The sequence below is a fragment of the Mastomys coucha genome, unplaced genomic scaffold (assembly GCF_008632895.1).
Source record: "Mastomys coucha isolate ucsf_1 unplaced genomic scaffold, UCSF_Mcou_1 pScaffold20, whole genome shotgun sequence".
NCBI classification, from domain to species: domain Eukaryota; kingdom Metazoa; phylum Chordata; class Mammalia; order Rodentia; family Muridae; genus Mastomys; species Mastomys coucha.
The window spans coordinates 24309555-24326676 of record NW_022196903.1 but is presented as its reverse complement, the minus strand read 5'-3'; the positions used below and the strand labels follow the sequence as shown (position 1 = coordinate 24326676).

Here is a 17122-nt window from a genome sequence, read left to right as displayed (position 1 = left end):
GGAGGAACCAAACTAAAGGCTCGAGCAACATCTGGTATATATAGCTGGCACCCAGTAACTATCAGCTATTGCCATTTTTATCAAATGTTAAACTTCCATTAAGACTCTAGGTACCAAAGGTCTTTTGTCCCATTTCATTTTAAGGACACTTAGACTCAAGCAAAAGAACATCACCATTTTGAATGGTCCAACTAACACCAGCCCCATCAAAGTCTACTGGAAATTACAAGTAAAAGATGTAAACTGACCCAGAGTTATAGGAAGTAGGTCAATGGTATATTAGAAAAGTTAAGACACAAGGAATTTTTGGGAAATGATAGATACATTCTAGATGTCAATTATACTTTGATCAAACTTTTATTAGAAAATAAATATTAAAATATGGAACGAGACATATGGCTCAATGGTTGAGAATACTTGTTGCCTTCCCAGAGGACCCGGGTTCAATTCCCAGCATCCACATGGCAGCTTGTAACTATCTGTAACTCCCAGTTCCAAGGAATCCAACACTCTCTTCTGGCCTCCTCTGGCACATACCCATACACAGAAACACACATACATACTTAAAAAAAGAATCAAAATATAACCGAGTGGAACACAGAGTAATCTAACTGTTATACAATCTAAGTTATACAAGCAGCAGCTGGTTTCCACAGAAGTACCTAGGAAACTAAATTTAATTTCTGTAAACTGAAAAAATATAAAGGATCTCAGAGGTGTGAAGATACTTTGAGAAGTAGAGAATACCGCATTAAAGGTAAGAAGTTATTGTTCCTGAGACACTAAATAAAAAGGCATGGTACTACTTATCAAAAAGCTCACTGGTCTCTTTTAACAATAACACCACATTGTTGACTTCTGATATTAAGAGGACACTCTTGCTGGATTTTAAGCACACTCAAACAAGGAAATAAACAAACAAGCAAACAAACAAATGACTCAAGCCTTTCGCCCTAGCATTCTAGAGGCTAAGTGGTAAAGGCAGGCAGATCTCTGTGAGTTCAAGGCCCAGCCTGGTCTATACAGTAAGCTCCAGGCCATCTAAGGCTACACAGTGAGTTCCTATCTCAAAAAACAAAGCCAACTCCCCTCCGACAACAAACAAACACCCAAGCCACTAGTGGAACAACAAAAAACCCAAATAAAAAACTGCCCTATCCTGAAAACTAAGTAGCTTGAAGTTTGTTGATTGTCAAAAATTTAGTAAACAGCACTGGTACTGAATCACATGAGGCCGTGGGACTCTGCATAATGTAAACACAAACCATAATACATTAGGGATGGAGGGTGGGAAGAAGACAACATCCTTCTCAAATACTAAGTTGTAGTTTTAACACAAATACCAAGTTTGAGCAAAATTATGTAACATAAGTCAACTTATGCATTCAGGCTAGACTTCCTCTTTATGAGCCCTCTGTCCCTTCCTTGCAGTAAAACACGGAGACTAGAATCAAGTAGCCTGACAGCAACACACTCCTATAAAAGAACAAAAACAGGAAGGCACACTACTTTAAGTGGCATTTATTCCAAGCACCAGTCCCTGCTGGCCTTGCTTACAGCCTCTGGCCAATCTTGGTATCTTTTACTTATTAGAGAGACAGTGCATACAGTACAAATGTTCCTTTTGTGGAAAGTAGAATCACTGAATAGCCTTTAAAAGCTGAAATGATTTATATACAAACTCAAATTGAATCAATAACACATCCTCACAAAACTCCTCAGCACTCTTCTAAAGCCAACTTGTTACCCCCTGAGGGCTAATCACCCACAGCCCTCAGCCTGGGAAAGAGGCCTTATAAAGACATTACTTCTTCAGCCAGTGCCTCGCCTTGTGCTTTGTCTCAGGCTGTAGAAATGCCCACTACATTGAATCATCAGCCCTGTGATGCAACAAAGCCCTCAACAGATTTTTATGCACATAATTATACATAGTTGAAGCAGAATTCTGGACAGCAAGGGAGTACCTAAGCCTGAGCAGAGATTTATTAGCAAACCATTCTGTTGAGATCACGGGTAGTCTAGTCTATCCTTGGCTTCATATTTATAATTAATTCTGATTGACTCAGAAGGGTGTTGGGTTTCAGCCAGAGGGCAAGAAACATGGACTGCTCTCCATCTGTGCTGGGTTCTTAATACACATGTTCTTAATTGGGTGGGTATGTTTGGGTCTTGGCTAAATGTCAAGCCCTGAGAGACTGCCACTTTAGTCTTAGGAATGAGAACAGGCCCAATACAGAAATAAGTCTCTTCAGCAGAAATGCATGCCGTCCTGTAATTAACAGACAGCTGGCTGTCTGGTAGGGAAATGGACCTTTATATGCTCCTTGTTAGTCAGTTAGGTTCCTGTAGTTCTAATTTGCCTAATTCTAGAATTAAAGTACAAAAAGTACCATTTATATATTCATGTCTCAAGTTGAAACTATTTACAATGCAGGAAACTCTATTAATACAAGTGCCCTGCGCATCAGCTCAGTAAGACTGCCACCTGGAGTTCAGCAGCAGGCAAGCAGGAAAGCAGCAAAGCCAAAGAAAAAATTATTAACCAGGGCCCCAACAACAAAAAGGCTACCAGATCAATAACAAAGCAATCAAAGCAACATCTGCCTTGAAGCATTTGCAAAGCAGGTTCATATAAACTCACATGCCAGAGAAAACAAATGGGAGATTTTCACTTGTAAACTTCAGTAAGCATGACGTTCTGACAGCTACCTTACTTGAATTGTATTTCATTCATTACCAGTAGTTTCCTCGTATTCTCACCAGTTACAAAAGAATCTAATTTGATTTTAATTTCAGGCCCAAAATTTGAGTAGTACCATGGTAAGAAACCTCAAAGCAAGGCCTCTTGCTCTGCACTGCTGGAACAAGACAGTCTTTTACATGAAACTTACTCTAAAGAGGTATATATACATATCTTTATAGAAAAAAATGGCAAATACATTTGCAGTGCTCAAGATGTACATGTCAGACTTCAGAGGACCAAAACTAAAATTTAAAACATATAATATACAAATTTTAAAATAATGAAACAAAGGGGAGTCAACTCAGAATCAAACTATTGTAGTCCAGCATAGTATCTCCCTCTTTCCTGTCTGACCCATTTGTTTCTTTGACTCAAGACCACACAGTCTCGGCCAGCCTGACATCTCGCCCCTTACCCAAGTAAGTGCCATAAGTCACGTTTCTGTACTCATCCCAGGAGATTAAGCCGTCTTGATTCATATCAAACTCCTGCCACTGGTTTTCAACATTGTCATATATGTATTTCTTCTGGGCGTGCTTAATCCAGGATTTCAGCTCCCCCTCCGTCACAAACCCATCTTTATCCGCGTCTATTTTATCTACAATCATTCTACAAGACAAAACAGTTGTGTTTCAAGGGCCAGGTCCACAAAGCTTTTTCCCCCAGATAGTAGGGACCTACCTAAAACGTAGCCGTAGGTGGCATTTTTATACTCTTCCCAGGAAACGAGGCCATCCTCATTGAGGTCGTGCCCCTTCCATTGCCGCTCTACATCCTCGTGAATCCAGCGCTTTTGTGCAAACTTAATCCAGCCTTTGAGTTCATCCACAGTGACAAACCCATCCTTGTCGTCATCTATTTTACTTACAATCTTTCTGTAGAAAATGCAGAGAAATCCAGCAAGAGGTTAAAAAAACCCACATGTCTCTGGACATAGCCAGGAGTGTTGCCCAGGTCTAACACAAAGAAATTTAAAAAAAGAAAAAAAAAGTTTCCAAAACAGACAATGGAATACTTTGGGCTTTGTTGACCTGTTCCTGGCTTGAAACAAGTCACCTGGGAAAGGTGAACGGATCATGGCCAGTGACCCAGCCTCTCTTTATAGTTAGGTGAGTCTGATCTGCACACGGAGTCCACCTGGGCTCTCCCTTTGGCAACAAACATGATGTTAATCTTTATATTTTTCTTTACTATGTTTACTAGAGCAGGTATACTTCTTGGTGAATAATCACAAGCACTAATAATGACTTCCTTAGAATTTAAGATATCTAAATCAGACTTTAAAAAGTTAGTTGCTTTTAGAGAAGAGCTATACTTTTGTTAAAACATATAGATATCTTTTTTTTTTAAGCTCTCTGGTAAGACCCTGTCTCATAAAAAAAAAAAATCCACAGAGCACATATATTTTATGGCATGATAACTGTAAAAAAAACAAATGAGTATAGAGACACTAATCTTCAAAATAACAGTAGCTTTTATATATTACATCAAATTGGATACACACACACACACATACACATCCATGAAAACAGTACTCTGAGGAAATGATGTGGAAAGAATATGCATTCCTGGTTATAAGACTATTTTAATAAGCTGAGAGGGTTATTAGTAAGCAGATTAAAAAGCAAAGCAACAAAGCTAAATAAAGAATGGATCTACTTCCTTTATAACCTTCTTTCTTCTATATACGACATTTTAATTAAGGATTTAAAAATAAGTCAATGCACTTTGAGTGCGGCTCAGGAGTAGAGTGCCTGCCTGTCATTTGTGAGGACCCGAGTTTGACCTCTAGCACCACTAAGTAAATGCTCGCAATATAAAAACGCCAAAGACGTAACTTCCTATTTATAGAGGGCTCAGCCGTCTATGTAGAGCCACACAATAAGCAGCCCGGTTTAAAGTGGGAACTGTATCGCAGCTTTCAGAAAGTGAACAGTCAGTACACTCCTATGCATGGAAACCATACATGTTGGCAACAAGTGTTTGTCTCAAGACTGGAGCATGAGAAAGTGATTATAAATCAGAGTGCTTCCTTCCTAGGTAACAGACTCATACTTGGCCTTGGCTCCATCACCCAACTCTAGACTCTAGCACACTCCCTCAGAGAATGTTCGCTCTTCTAACCTTACCCTACAACGCTGACAGAAAAGGGAACACACTAAGATGGCATCTCCTAAACACTACCCCCCCACCTGCATGGACACAGGGTAAATTTTATCAGAGAATTTTAATAACATCAGCAGATTAAGAAAATTTCTGCATTATCTATATGGTACTTGCTACCAATGGCATCACTACTAAGAAAAAAAATGGGCGAAGTATTAGAACCCCTTCCAACCCCAGAAGATATTTTTCCTTTTCTATTATTATTATTATTATTATTTTTTTTTTTCTTTATTTACATGTCATATGATTTTTCCTTTCCCAGTCCCCCCCCCAAAAAAAACCCAAAAAACAACAACAAGAAAAAACCCCTGTTCCCTCCCCCCTCCCCCTGCTTGCCATCCCCCCTCCCCCAACCGGCCCTGGCATTTCCCTATACTGGGGCACAGAACCTCCCAGAAGATATTTTTAAGTTATCATAAATAAATGTCCTGAAAGATTGCCCAGATAAAATAGGCATATGACTGTTCAAGATGAGCTTCTCTTAACAAAGATTAAGGCTGAACAGCATTCTACTCCATATAAACACACCAAATGGATTAATCCAGGGGCTGGCAAACCCTTTTTGGAAAGAGTCAATATTTTTACTTCACGAGCCATATATAGCCTGTTGTATGTGTACACACACACAACCTTCTGAAAGAAAGCCAGGGCTGGAGAGATGGCTCAGGGGTTAAGAACTGAGGATGCAGGCTCAGTTCCCCAAACCCACATCACGGCTCCCAGTCATCTATAACTCCAGTTCAGGGGTCTGGTGCTCTCTTCTGACCTCTGCAGACACTAGGCATAACCATGGTGCACATACATATATGCCGGCAAGACACCACACACATAAAATAGATCTGAAGGGACTGTAGCTCAGGTGGTACAGAGCTCACCTAGCACGCATGGAGGTCATAATATCCTTTCCTTCCCTCTTTTAAGTAAAACAAAGTAGAAAAAAGCTGATATAATAAATAGCACATGCCTAAAAATTCTAGCACTGGGCTAAGCATGGTGGAACATATCTATAATTCAGGGTGGCAGAGACAGGTGGATCTCTGAGTTCCAGACCAGCCAGGGCTATACAGTGAGACTCTCTCAAAAACACAAAACCAAACAAACAAACAAAAAACCCAAATCCGGGGGCTGGTGAGATGGCTCAGTAGTTAAAGAGCACTGACTGCTCTTCCGAAGGTCCTGAGTTCAAATCCCAGCAACCACATGGTGGCTTACAACCATCCATAATGAGATCTGACACCCTCTTCTGGTATGTCTGAAGACAGCTACAGTGTACTTATATATAATAATAAATAAATCTTAAAAAAAAAAAAAAACAACCCAAATCCTAGCACCTAGGAGATATACCTGTAATCTTAGAACTAGGAGACAAAAGTGGACAAAAAAACCCAAGAAGGAGGCCATCTTGTGCCATGCAGTGAGATCATATCTCAAAAGGCCAAAAACCCAAGCTAATACAAGCACAAAAAAGTTTTACTTGTCAATATTAAGAGAAAAAGATACTGAAAATTATATACTAAACTTGTCCTAAAAATGCTTATTAAAGATTTCAAAAATAGGTACTAGCCAGGCGGTGGTGGCGCATGCCTTTAATCCCAGTACTTGGGAGGCAAAGGCAGGCAGATTTCTGAGTTTGAGGCCAGCCTGGTCTACAAAGTTGAGTTCCAGGATAGCCAGGGCTATACAGAGAAATCCTGTCTTGAAAAAGCCAAAAAAAAAAAAAAAAAAAAAAAAAAAAAAAAAAAAAAGATTTCAAAGATAGTTTTAATTTTATAATGACATATAAGCAGTGATTTTCTCCTTTATAATTAGTATTATAGAATGACGGGGGGGGGGGAGAATGACTGTGATTTATAAGTTTTGATGAACAGTTAGCTACCAAATCAATGTTTTAAAACACCATAGTAGAAATTTACGTGGGATTCTTTTCTCTTGTGGGGAGAGAATCTCACTATGTAATCCAGGCTTGAACTAGAAATTCTTTTCCCTTAGCCTCCCAAGGACTGGTGTGCACTGTCCTGGCTTTACCTACGATTCCTGTTTCCAACGTAGTCAGTCATTGTATTAATGAAGGATGTCTGTCACTATCTCTAAAACTTGGGAAAAACAAATGCACTATTTACTTCATTTATAAATTATATTAAAAACACGGCTTCATCAGTTTTTTTTCTAATAGTATACAGCCTGCTCTATGTGCTGAACTTTTGATAGTTACTGATGATAAAAATGAACACTTTTTCTCTACTGCAAACCGCTAGCAAAGCTACTCTACTTCCTGCAAGGCCAGAGGAGGCTCACTAAAGTCCTTTATATGTTAAGTGACCCCAAACCTATAAAGGTCATCCATTATTTCGGAGTAATGCTGCAGAGACTCCTTCAGAACAAAATGTAGGCTGGGCATATAGAATATTAATAGTATGACATATAGGCCTGAGAGCGTCCTCGTCTACTGCTTGTTTCAGCCTAAAATGTTAGCACAGTTAGAAGCTAAAAGCTAGAAGCAAGCACAGTTTCTCAAAAACAGAGAAGCAACCTAACAGAGAACTGGCCTTTCTGATGTATGCTTCTATTGTAGTTCATTCTACAGAGCAAAATCTTTTTATTAACTATATCAGTGCTCAAGAATAAAACAGTATACACTTTAGTTACATTTCAGGTAACACAAAGAATAAATTGATATTTAAATTTCCATCAAAGTAAACTCTAGAATATCTTATAATCATAGCATTACACACAATGGCAAAAGAATTGCAGTATAGTACCACTGCTACACAAATCTCTTAAAAACAGCCTATAAAGCCAACCAGTGGTACTCAATCAGGATAATATTTTCACAGAATTCACCTGTATTTTCTTAAAAATCAGAGTTTTGAAAGAGCCCCCCCCCCAAAAGACATGTTTAGAACTCCAGAAACAGTGAAGTAGGATTCTACTACATACAGATTTAAAAAATAGATAAAAAGTTATGTGTGAATATGTTTCACCTGCAAGTGTTATCTGTGTACCACACGTGTGCAGCACCCGTGGGGGCCAGAACGGGACATGGATGGAACCCCCTGGACCTTGTGTTACAGATGGTTTTGAGCTGCAATAGGAGCACTGGGAACTGAGCCCAGGTCCTCTGGAAGAACAGTCAGTGTCCTTACCCACTGGGCCATCTCTCCGGCCCTGCCAGTGAGCCTTTAGGTTAAGAAGCTGCTTAGGACCACAAAATTGACTAGAACAGGGCCACCGAAAGCCATTCTTATGCTGAAAATAAGGCCCTTGTTTGGTAAGTCATTTTTGTCTTTACTTATTACTCTTTTGTTTTCCTAGGTACAGGGGATGAAGTACATTAAAGTGCTTTTCCTCCCAACCCTAGTTTTGTTGTAGAAGATAACATCATATCACAATGTCAAAAGGTTGGGCACCGCGTTAAAATGGTTAGCTTGACTTTTATTAAAGAACACCAACTTTACAGAAATAATGAACCCAGTTTCTAGTTTATTGGGTACTTAAACATCACTTGGCCTGGGCTCAATGAATAAATTACAGAAGGTTTTTCAAAATCAAAGACAGCAGAACTAAGCACTCCCATATACTGCTTTGGAATTAAGATGATAAGCTTAAGCTGGATATAGTACTACTGGTACTTTAGGAAAAATGTATTATTATTTTAAAATTATGTGTACATGTGTGTCTGTGTTGTCATTTGCACATGAGTGCAGGTGTCCTTGAAGTCTAGAAGGCATCAGATAACCTGGGTAACTCTTGACATGAGTACTAGGTACTGAGTCTGTGTCCTATGAAGAGCAGTATGTGTTCTTAGCCATCTTTCCAGCCCTCCTGGGTACTTTTATGAAGATGATTTTGCTTTGTAGAAGAATGAGGTGCAATTGTTACACCGTGGAGAAGTATACGAAAGCAGGAATTTTATTAGATTTTAGTGGTGGCAATTCGGTTGTTAGTACTCAGAAGACAGAGCTCAGCACATATTTATTAGTGACTGAACCAGAAAATGAAAAGAAAAAAAAAAAGATTTCTGGGGTTTCTCAACACAGTACCCTCTGGACCCCTTCCCTGGCCAACAGACATCTTACCCAAGCCTTTCTTTGCTCTCTTCTGGTGTCAGCTGATCAAAACTCTTTGCCTCTTCTGCACCCAAGAAGGCATCATGGTCATAGTCAAAATTCTGAGCATCATTGTGAACTTTATCGCTGAGTTGAGGCTCATGGTGTACTCGGTCCTTCTTTTCTGTAGGCTTGCTCAAAGCCAAGGCTGTGCACAGGGACAGGCACATAAGAAACTGACGCAGGTCCATGATAACCTACCCTAAAGGAAAAGGAAAGGTAGTTAACATAGAAGGCAGCATGCTTGATAACAAGCAAGAAATCCAAGTGTGTCTCAATTAAATTATTAATTTGATACATCTATATATCTAAGTCTTTTATGTTACCCAAGTATCATTGCTTAATCTGTAATGTAAGTAGAGTAGGTTATCAGACCCGTCCTGTAGTAGGACTGTTTCCTTTATGACGCTAGGCTAACTAGGAATTTATAGTTCAAAAAACAACTTTATAGTTTTTCTTTTTTGTTGAAAATGCTAACAAAACTGAAAGGACAAGATGTAGGTCCTTTGCTTTTTGTACTTTTGTCAGTGATCTGGTCTTCAAACATAGCTGAATGTTAGAATATCACCTAAAAGAGTTAGGTGCTCCACCCCTTTAGACTCTTCAAGTTGAATCCAGGCTTTGGTGGCTTTCAAAGCTTCTCTGGTGAGTCTGAGAACCACTGGAGCAAGAACCACTCATACACTCAGTGGCTGCCTTGCCCCATAGCACCAGGTCTCTCATATAGCCTAATCTTGAGTCACCAACCCATTTGGATGTCCATTCACAAGTAACAACATTATGTGTCTGCATAGTTGCAGTTCCCAGACTTGCTCAGGCACAAAGACCCCCAGGTACTATACAATGTTCAGATTCCAGAGCTTTGTACGGCTGTGTGTTGTCATGTACACAGACCTGCCCGCCGCCTGCCCCCAACCCCATTCTCAGACCATAGTCACAGGTGAATCTAATGAGCACAAGGCTGGACTACTACTAAAAAATGGGGCACAAGTCATAGAGACACTGTCAGTTAAAAATTGATAATGTTAACCGTTAAAAACCTGTTTCATGCCTTTAACCTAGCACTTGGGAGGCAGAGGCAGGCAGATTTCTGAGTTCAAGGCCAGCTTGGTCTACAGAGTGAGTTCCAAGACAGCCATGGCATCACAGAGAAACCCTGTCTTGAAAACCAAAACAAAATAAAAATACAACTTATACTATTATTAGAGAGGCTAAGGTCTCAAGGAATAATAACAAAACCTTAACATTAAACAATGGGAATAGTTTTCCTGGGCTTTCATATTTTTTGTTACATTTATAATATATTTAACACATGCATTGGTATTTTGTTTGCATGCATATCTGTGTGTGGGTGTGGGGTCCCCTGGAACTAGAGTTAAAGACAGTGTGAGTTGCCATGTAAGTGTTGGGAATTGAACCCAGGGCCTCTGGAAGAATAATCAGGGCTCTTAACCACAGAGACATCTCTCTAACCCTGGGTTTTCATATTTTAATTAATCTTTTCATTGTGGAACAACATGAATGCTGAATGTCTATGCTCCCATCCTATCAGTGAAAATACGTTTTTTTAGCAATTTCACAATACTTCTTATTCTTCCTCTGTTATGCCTAATCCCTGGTATCTCTGAATATGCCTTTATTTGGAAATACAGTCCTTGTAGATGTAATCAAGTTAAAGTGAAGCCACATTCTTTAGTGTGGGTCCAAAGACCAGTGTCCTACAAAAACGTAAATCTGGACACAGAATTAGAAAGCTGTGCTAGGACAGACAGACTGAAGTGATACACGCGTGAGCCAAAGACTGTTGACAGCTACCAGACGTGAGGAGAGAAAGGGAAGACCTTTCAAAGAGAAAGTGGCCTAACCAACACCTGTGCCAGAACTTTTAGACTTCTCAACTTCCAGAGGATATAAACTTCAATTGAAAAAACCAGTCAGAGACAGGTGAGATGGCTCAGGGGTAAAGTGCTTCTATCTTAAAGCCTGGAATCTGGTCCCCAGAACCCTCATTAAGGTGAGAGAAGAACTGACCCCACACGAAGCAGTCCTCTGACCTCTGCAAGTACATTCCCATATTACTCGCACAAGTAGTAATTAAAACAAAACCAAACTACCACTTGGTTTGTTGCAATTTGTTACTACATCCGCAAGAAATGAATACAAGTTACAGCAGTCAGGGAGGCTACATCTTCTGAAGGCTAAATATATCACTCTGCCCTAATGTGAAGATTAAACCTCAGCAACAAATGGTTTTCCTTCCCCAGGGATATCACTAGTGGAAACTAACTAGTCTAAGCATTCATGTGTATATGCAAATACTTATCCAATCAGAAAATTCTTTCAACAAAGCATCTAACTTAGAAGCTGTTAATCAAATTGCACCTTCAAAACACCTCTATCTGCTTCTGCTTCAAAGTTTTGGGAAATAGAACAAAGGAAGAGAGCTATGTTAGGGAATATGGAAATTAAATGTCAATGTATTATATATCCTTCAATATGTCCATTTTCCTCCCTATCCTTACATTATGGCTTAATGAATTTAAACCATTAATTTGGCTTTATAGAGCCCTCTGGATTACAAAAACTAAGAAAATGCTTACCACAGCCATTGGTGACCATGCTTATATGAAAGTCCTTAAAAATAAAAGAAGAGGCCAGGCATGGTGCATATGCTTTAAATCCTAGCACTGGGGAGGCAGAGAGAAGAGGATCTCTGAGAGTTTGAAGCTAGCCTGGTCTATATGTTGAATTCCAAGACAGCCAGGGCTACCCAGTCTCAAACAACAACAACAACAACCAAAGAAAACCAAAAATAAACCAACAAAATACCAACAAAAATCCCAAACAAATAAAAACCCTAAACCAAGCAAGCAAAAAAGAACAAGAAAGGCTCGAGAGTTGAGAGCACTTGCTGCTCTTCTAGAAGAGGGAGGTTTGGCTCTCTTGGTCTGTAACACCAATCCCAAAGAATATGACTCTCTCTTCTGACTTTTCCAACCACACAAACCAGTCTTTCCCAGTCAGCCCTAACTTCAAGCTTATCTTCACCCACACTATCTGTACTGCTGCCTGATTCTGTTTCCTCACTATCTATAGTAGCTTTGAAATCTGGTTTTCTATCTTATCACTAAATAAAGTGCCTAACCAGGACCAGCCAACTGGCTTGGCCTACCCACTCTTCTTCTCTGCACTAGACAATGAGAAACTTGCACTCTGAGTAATGTTTTTTTTTTTTTGTTTGTTTGTTTTAAGTTCTGTAAGGAAGATGGCTTAGTGGGCAAGGGTCTGCGCTGGGCCAGCATGTGGACCCGAGCTAAAATCTCTAGTACCCCAAAAACCCAGCACTGTGGGGGCATGAAGACAGGAGGATGGGTGGGGCTTCTGCAGGTTCAGGCAAAGAGCCTGTCTCAAAAGGTACAAGGAGGTAGGAAGTGACACAAAGACACACAGAGTTACAAAAACAAAACAACAGTAAGTCCTACATTCTAGGCAAGCCTAGGCTATGGCTGAGAATAAGTCTCTAAACAAACCCAAAAGGTCTAGCTAGTATGGTGACCACTAGCAACACGGACTAATAAACATTTAAAATGTGATTAGTGGAAACTAAGACATGATTAGAAGTGCTGCACTTTATATAAATGACTATATGCACCCTGTTTCAAAAAATAAAGTTTCCTTGAAAGTTCAACTTTTAGCACAAACCTCACCCATGCTTTTTGGCAACTTAGATGGCTATATTAAATTCATCCCTTCAGAAATATTAAGTCTAAGAGATTCCACAATTATTCTGGTTGACCAAAGACCCATTGCTCAATGCTAGCAAGTGGGAGAAATGGGTGTGGTGGTAAAACTCCAGTTTTCTTAATTAGGATACACAGCAGAAAGGCACTTCTCCACCCTGGAGCAGAGGACTCTGTGCTTAAGGGTCTACTTTATTTAATGGAAATCAACAGTAATAACTTGATAGCATTATCCTTAACTATACTGAGACTTGGGCTGTGAAATCTAGAAATAAAAATATCCCTGTTATTGGCATTCTTCAAATGCAAACTTTAGTAGAAGAACCACTGATAGATTGTCACACACAAGCCAAATCATCCTTGATCTCTTGAAAGGCATAATGACAAATCATTCTGCACTCGTCTAGTGCAGTCAATTTATACTAGTTTACCAATATGTTCTAATAAATCAAGTGGAAGAAATACAAGAGGGCTGAATATCATCAGTTCTACAACCAAAGCAATCAAGTGCAAACTGAAATCCTCTGGCCATTCAATCAACTTACTTATGAGGCTGGAGAGATGGCTCAGTGTTTAAGTGTACCGACTGCTCTTCCAGAGGCCCTGGCTTTGATTCTCAGTACCCACAAGGTGGCTAGTAACTGTCTGGATGTAACTTCAGTTCCAGAAGAACCCATGCCCTCCTCTGTCCTCTTTAGGAACTGCACTACACAGACACATGCAGACAAAATACCCATAAATATAAATAAAAACAAATTTCAAACAACAACACCTCAAGAAAAACAAAAACTATAAGAAAAAGGTTCTAAAACTTGTGTGTGTGTAGGAAAGGTTCTCTGGGATGAGATTTTAATATATGACTCACTGGCCAACTTATTCTAGCAAAGCATCAGACATAAAAAGCTTTGGTGTCTATTACTGAATTCTACTGTATATAGTTATGCTTAATATGCATAAGAGAACGTGTAGTTATTTTAGACCAATCTTCCTTCAGTGTCAGAAGCCTAAATAATTTTAAGATAATGGGGGCAAGGGAGCAATCAAACAAGATCTTAGATGAAAAGACCTAGCTAGCTACCCATGGTTGATGACTCCAGTTGGAAGAAGTTTGTATTGATTTTCTTGAAACTCATTTGTACTCCACAATAATGACCACAAGCTACACTGTTTTATTTATGTGTGTGTGCATGCGCATGCACATGCATGTGGGCTCAGGTCAAAGGACAACTCTCCCCTTCACCATGTATGTCCTGAATCTGAAACCCAGACTGTCAAGCTTGGCAGCAAACACCTTTAGTGGCTAAGACATTTCTCCTTCAGTTTTGTGCAGGTTGGGGGGGTGGAGTGGAGGTAGAGGGTCTCACTGAGTCTCATACAGGCCCAGAACTAGATGTGTTGCTCAGTGACCTCTGGCTTGAGGCAACTCTCCCGTTTGGGCTTTCCAAATGCTAGGATTCCAGGCATGAGCCACCACACCCACCAGATTCTACAGTTTTGAAACAATTGCTACAGAAGTTAATATAAATTATCTCTCTAGGGCTGGTGAAATGGCTCAGTGGTTAAGAGTGCTGACTGCTCTTCCAGAGGCCCTCAGTTCAATTTCCTGCAACCACATGGTGACTCACAATCATCTGTAATGGGATCTTCTGATGTGTCTAAAGACAGCTACAGTGTACTCATATACATAAAATAAATAAAAATCTAAAAAAAAGATCTCTATAGCTCCTAATGTAAAGTCTTGTACTTTTTAGAAACCAATACATTTTATTGGATCAATTGGGTGATATTTGGCAGCAATTTGGCTTTGATGTGCTTTCCAACTTCCAATTGTATTACTGGATCTGGCCAAAAGCCAGGTATAGGCAATTATGTGATTTTAGGGGCTTGCAAGATGGTTCAGCCAGTAAAGGCATTTGCCACCAAACTCAACAACTTGAGTTGGACCCAAGAATCTACATGGTCGAATGTAAGAATGGACTTTCCCTAGTCATCTCTCTGACTTCCACAAGCATGCCATGGTAGGTATTTACCTGTCCCCATAAATGAATGTAGTGTTATTTCATCTGTTTAATCCTAATATGTTACAGCCTAATGGCATTTATATTTAAAGTTCATAGAAAAGCTGGGTGTGGTGGTGCATTCCTTTAATCTTCTCAGTATTCAGGAGGTAGAGATGGGCTGATCTCCTGTGAGTTTGAGGCCAGCCTGGTCTACATAATGAGTTCCAGGTCAGCCAAAGATACCCAGTGAGACTTTCTCACACACAAAACATCAAAGCCACAGACAGAAAAAAACAAGTTTATATAGAAAGAATCCAGGATCTTAATCAAGCATTTCGCATGACTATTCCTGGTTATCCCTGAAACATCCCTGACACATCTATGTTACAAAAAAGTTTGAGCTAATACTAACATATTAGTCTCCTGCACTGAAGCAATGATATACACATCATTTAACATATCATTACATGAATGGCACCCAACAATGACTGAGCACGACACTGAGAAGAATACCATCCTCTCACACATACTCAATATTTTTGTGAGCTCATGACTCCTTTTGAATCTTCAAAATATCCTGTTGGAGACTCCTGAAACTCCAACTCCACACTGTCAAACTCATAGTAGGACTAGACAGACTTGTCTCTTACACAAATAGTAGTAAGGTTATCTCTGGTCCCACATTTGGACCAAAGAACACAAGTTCTCTAGTGGTGACTATAGCTTGGTACTTAAATCTAACTGAATATTTGTCCTGGGTCAGCCTTCAGGTATAGCAAAGAATAATTTATCAGCCATTCCAGGTTTCTCTACTTTCAAGTTCAATTAAATAAACCGGAGCGCTATTATTCCCAGTTTATTAATGCTGACTTGATGGTTCATGACAGGAAGTGAATGTAATTCTCAAAAAATCCTGTTCCAAGGTTTTGAACGCTTAGGAATTTCGATCAAAGAACCAAAAAAGTTTTAGCAGAAATCCACGGAATTTTCCCACTCATGTAAAAGAAACTTTGCAAAATGTAAACCACTCTTAATTACAGCAACTATTGGGAATTAAAATTAAGTTGACTTCTGCATACAGCATGTCAAAAATCAGAACACTTGGGAATGGCAAGCAAAAAAGCCGTGATTATTTAAAGGTAATTAACTCCCTAATTAACATGTGAAAACTATTTCCATTAATGACAATATTCCGGCAAACAGAAAACTGCAGCATTCTTTTCTAATTAACAAGAAAATTTAAAAAAATAATAACATTGTGTTTTCATTCGTTTTGTTCTCCTACACTCGGGAAGACAGCTAACACTTTCTTTCTCGGCATTAGCAACTCATTCTCGGGATGTGGCCTTGGGGCGGGGTGGCAGCTCCCAAGAGTCGAGCGAGGTGGCAGGGAGCTGATAACTACACTCTACCCAATTCTCTCCGACCTTCAGAAAACAAAAGTGACCCTCTAGTCCCAGGGACACTGTGAGTGGAGGGACCCAGGGAGGAGAACAAGAACGCGCGAACCAGGCACAAAACGATGCCCAGGAGGGCGCAGGGCCCGGGAGCTTGTGTCTGCCGGGCTACAACCCCTACCGCAGAGCTGCGGGACAGCAAGTTGGGGACTGCACACTGAGGGCCAGAGTGGAGCCTCGGGCCCATCCGGGTGCACCGAGACCGGAATGAGAGATCCACTACGAATGGGGAACAAGGCCGACGGACAGAATAAGAACGAACAAGGACCCACTCAGCACCACAGGACTTACCTTTCCCGGGAGCTCCACGCCGTAGGTTCCCGTGGCCGCGGCTCACCCAGGGAGTGAGCTCCCGCACACAAGCACCGCCCAACCGGAAGTGGTTATTAGCCCCGCCCCGCCCGACTTGTCGGTGGTCTTCGCACCAATCACCAGCACGATCATTGCTGACGCGTAGCTTCTCCGTGCGGCCATTGGTCTCACAATCGCGTGGCCGGGATTGGCTGGAAATCGCCACGTCCCCGCGAGCGCGCCGGGTTGCGTGGACCGTATTCCCGCCCAGCTCGAGTCGCCCAGCCTGTGGGGACGCTGAGTCCTAACTCCCCGCTTTTGGGTGTGTGGGTGCGGCTCGCTGACCGTGGCCCACTGACCGCCACGTCCTCATTTACGGCACGCAACCCAGATTCCCAAGGCTTTAAGTATTATTCCGATAGCTTTCTTCCTGCCTCCAAGCCCCTGGGGCCGGAATAATCCCTCTGTAACGTCACCACCCACCGTGAACGAGCCCCAACTTGTGGCTTTAGAGAGTCAGATCTACCGCAGCCCCTCTATGCCCCCCAACACGTACCTTTCAGCTGCGATTCCCACCCACCATGCTCTATCCGCACCTCTGCCCAAACCATGGTGATCC

General features: G+C 40.8%; 1 protein-coding gene across 4 annotated transcripts in view; it reads right to left on the bottom strand.

Annotated features, from left to right (window-relative positions):
• Calu (calumenin) overlaps positions 1-16623 on the bottom strand; it is a 27698-nt gene extending 11075 nt beyond the window's left edge. Inside the window, exons 1-3 of one of the 4 annotated variants that reach the window (XM_031381353.1) lie at positions 16504-16623; positions 8986-9217; positions 3425-3618 (exon numbers count right to left, since the gene is read on the bottom strand). In XM_031381353.1, the coding sequence (XP_031237213.1) occupies positions 3425-3618; positions 8986-9206 (415 nt within the window). In that variant the 5' untranslated portion in view covers positions 9207-9217; positions 16504-16623. Of the gene's footprint in view, positions 1-3158; positions 3353-3424; positions 3619-8985; positions 9218-16503 lie in introns of all 4 variants that reach the window. The other 3 variants (XM_031381354.1, XM_031381355.1, XM_031381356.1) reach the window with 3 other exon arrangements.
• Positions 16624-17122: the final 499 nt, after the last annotated feature.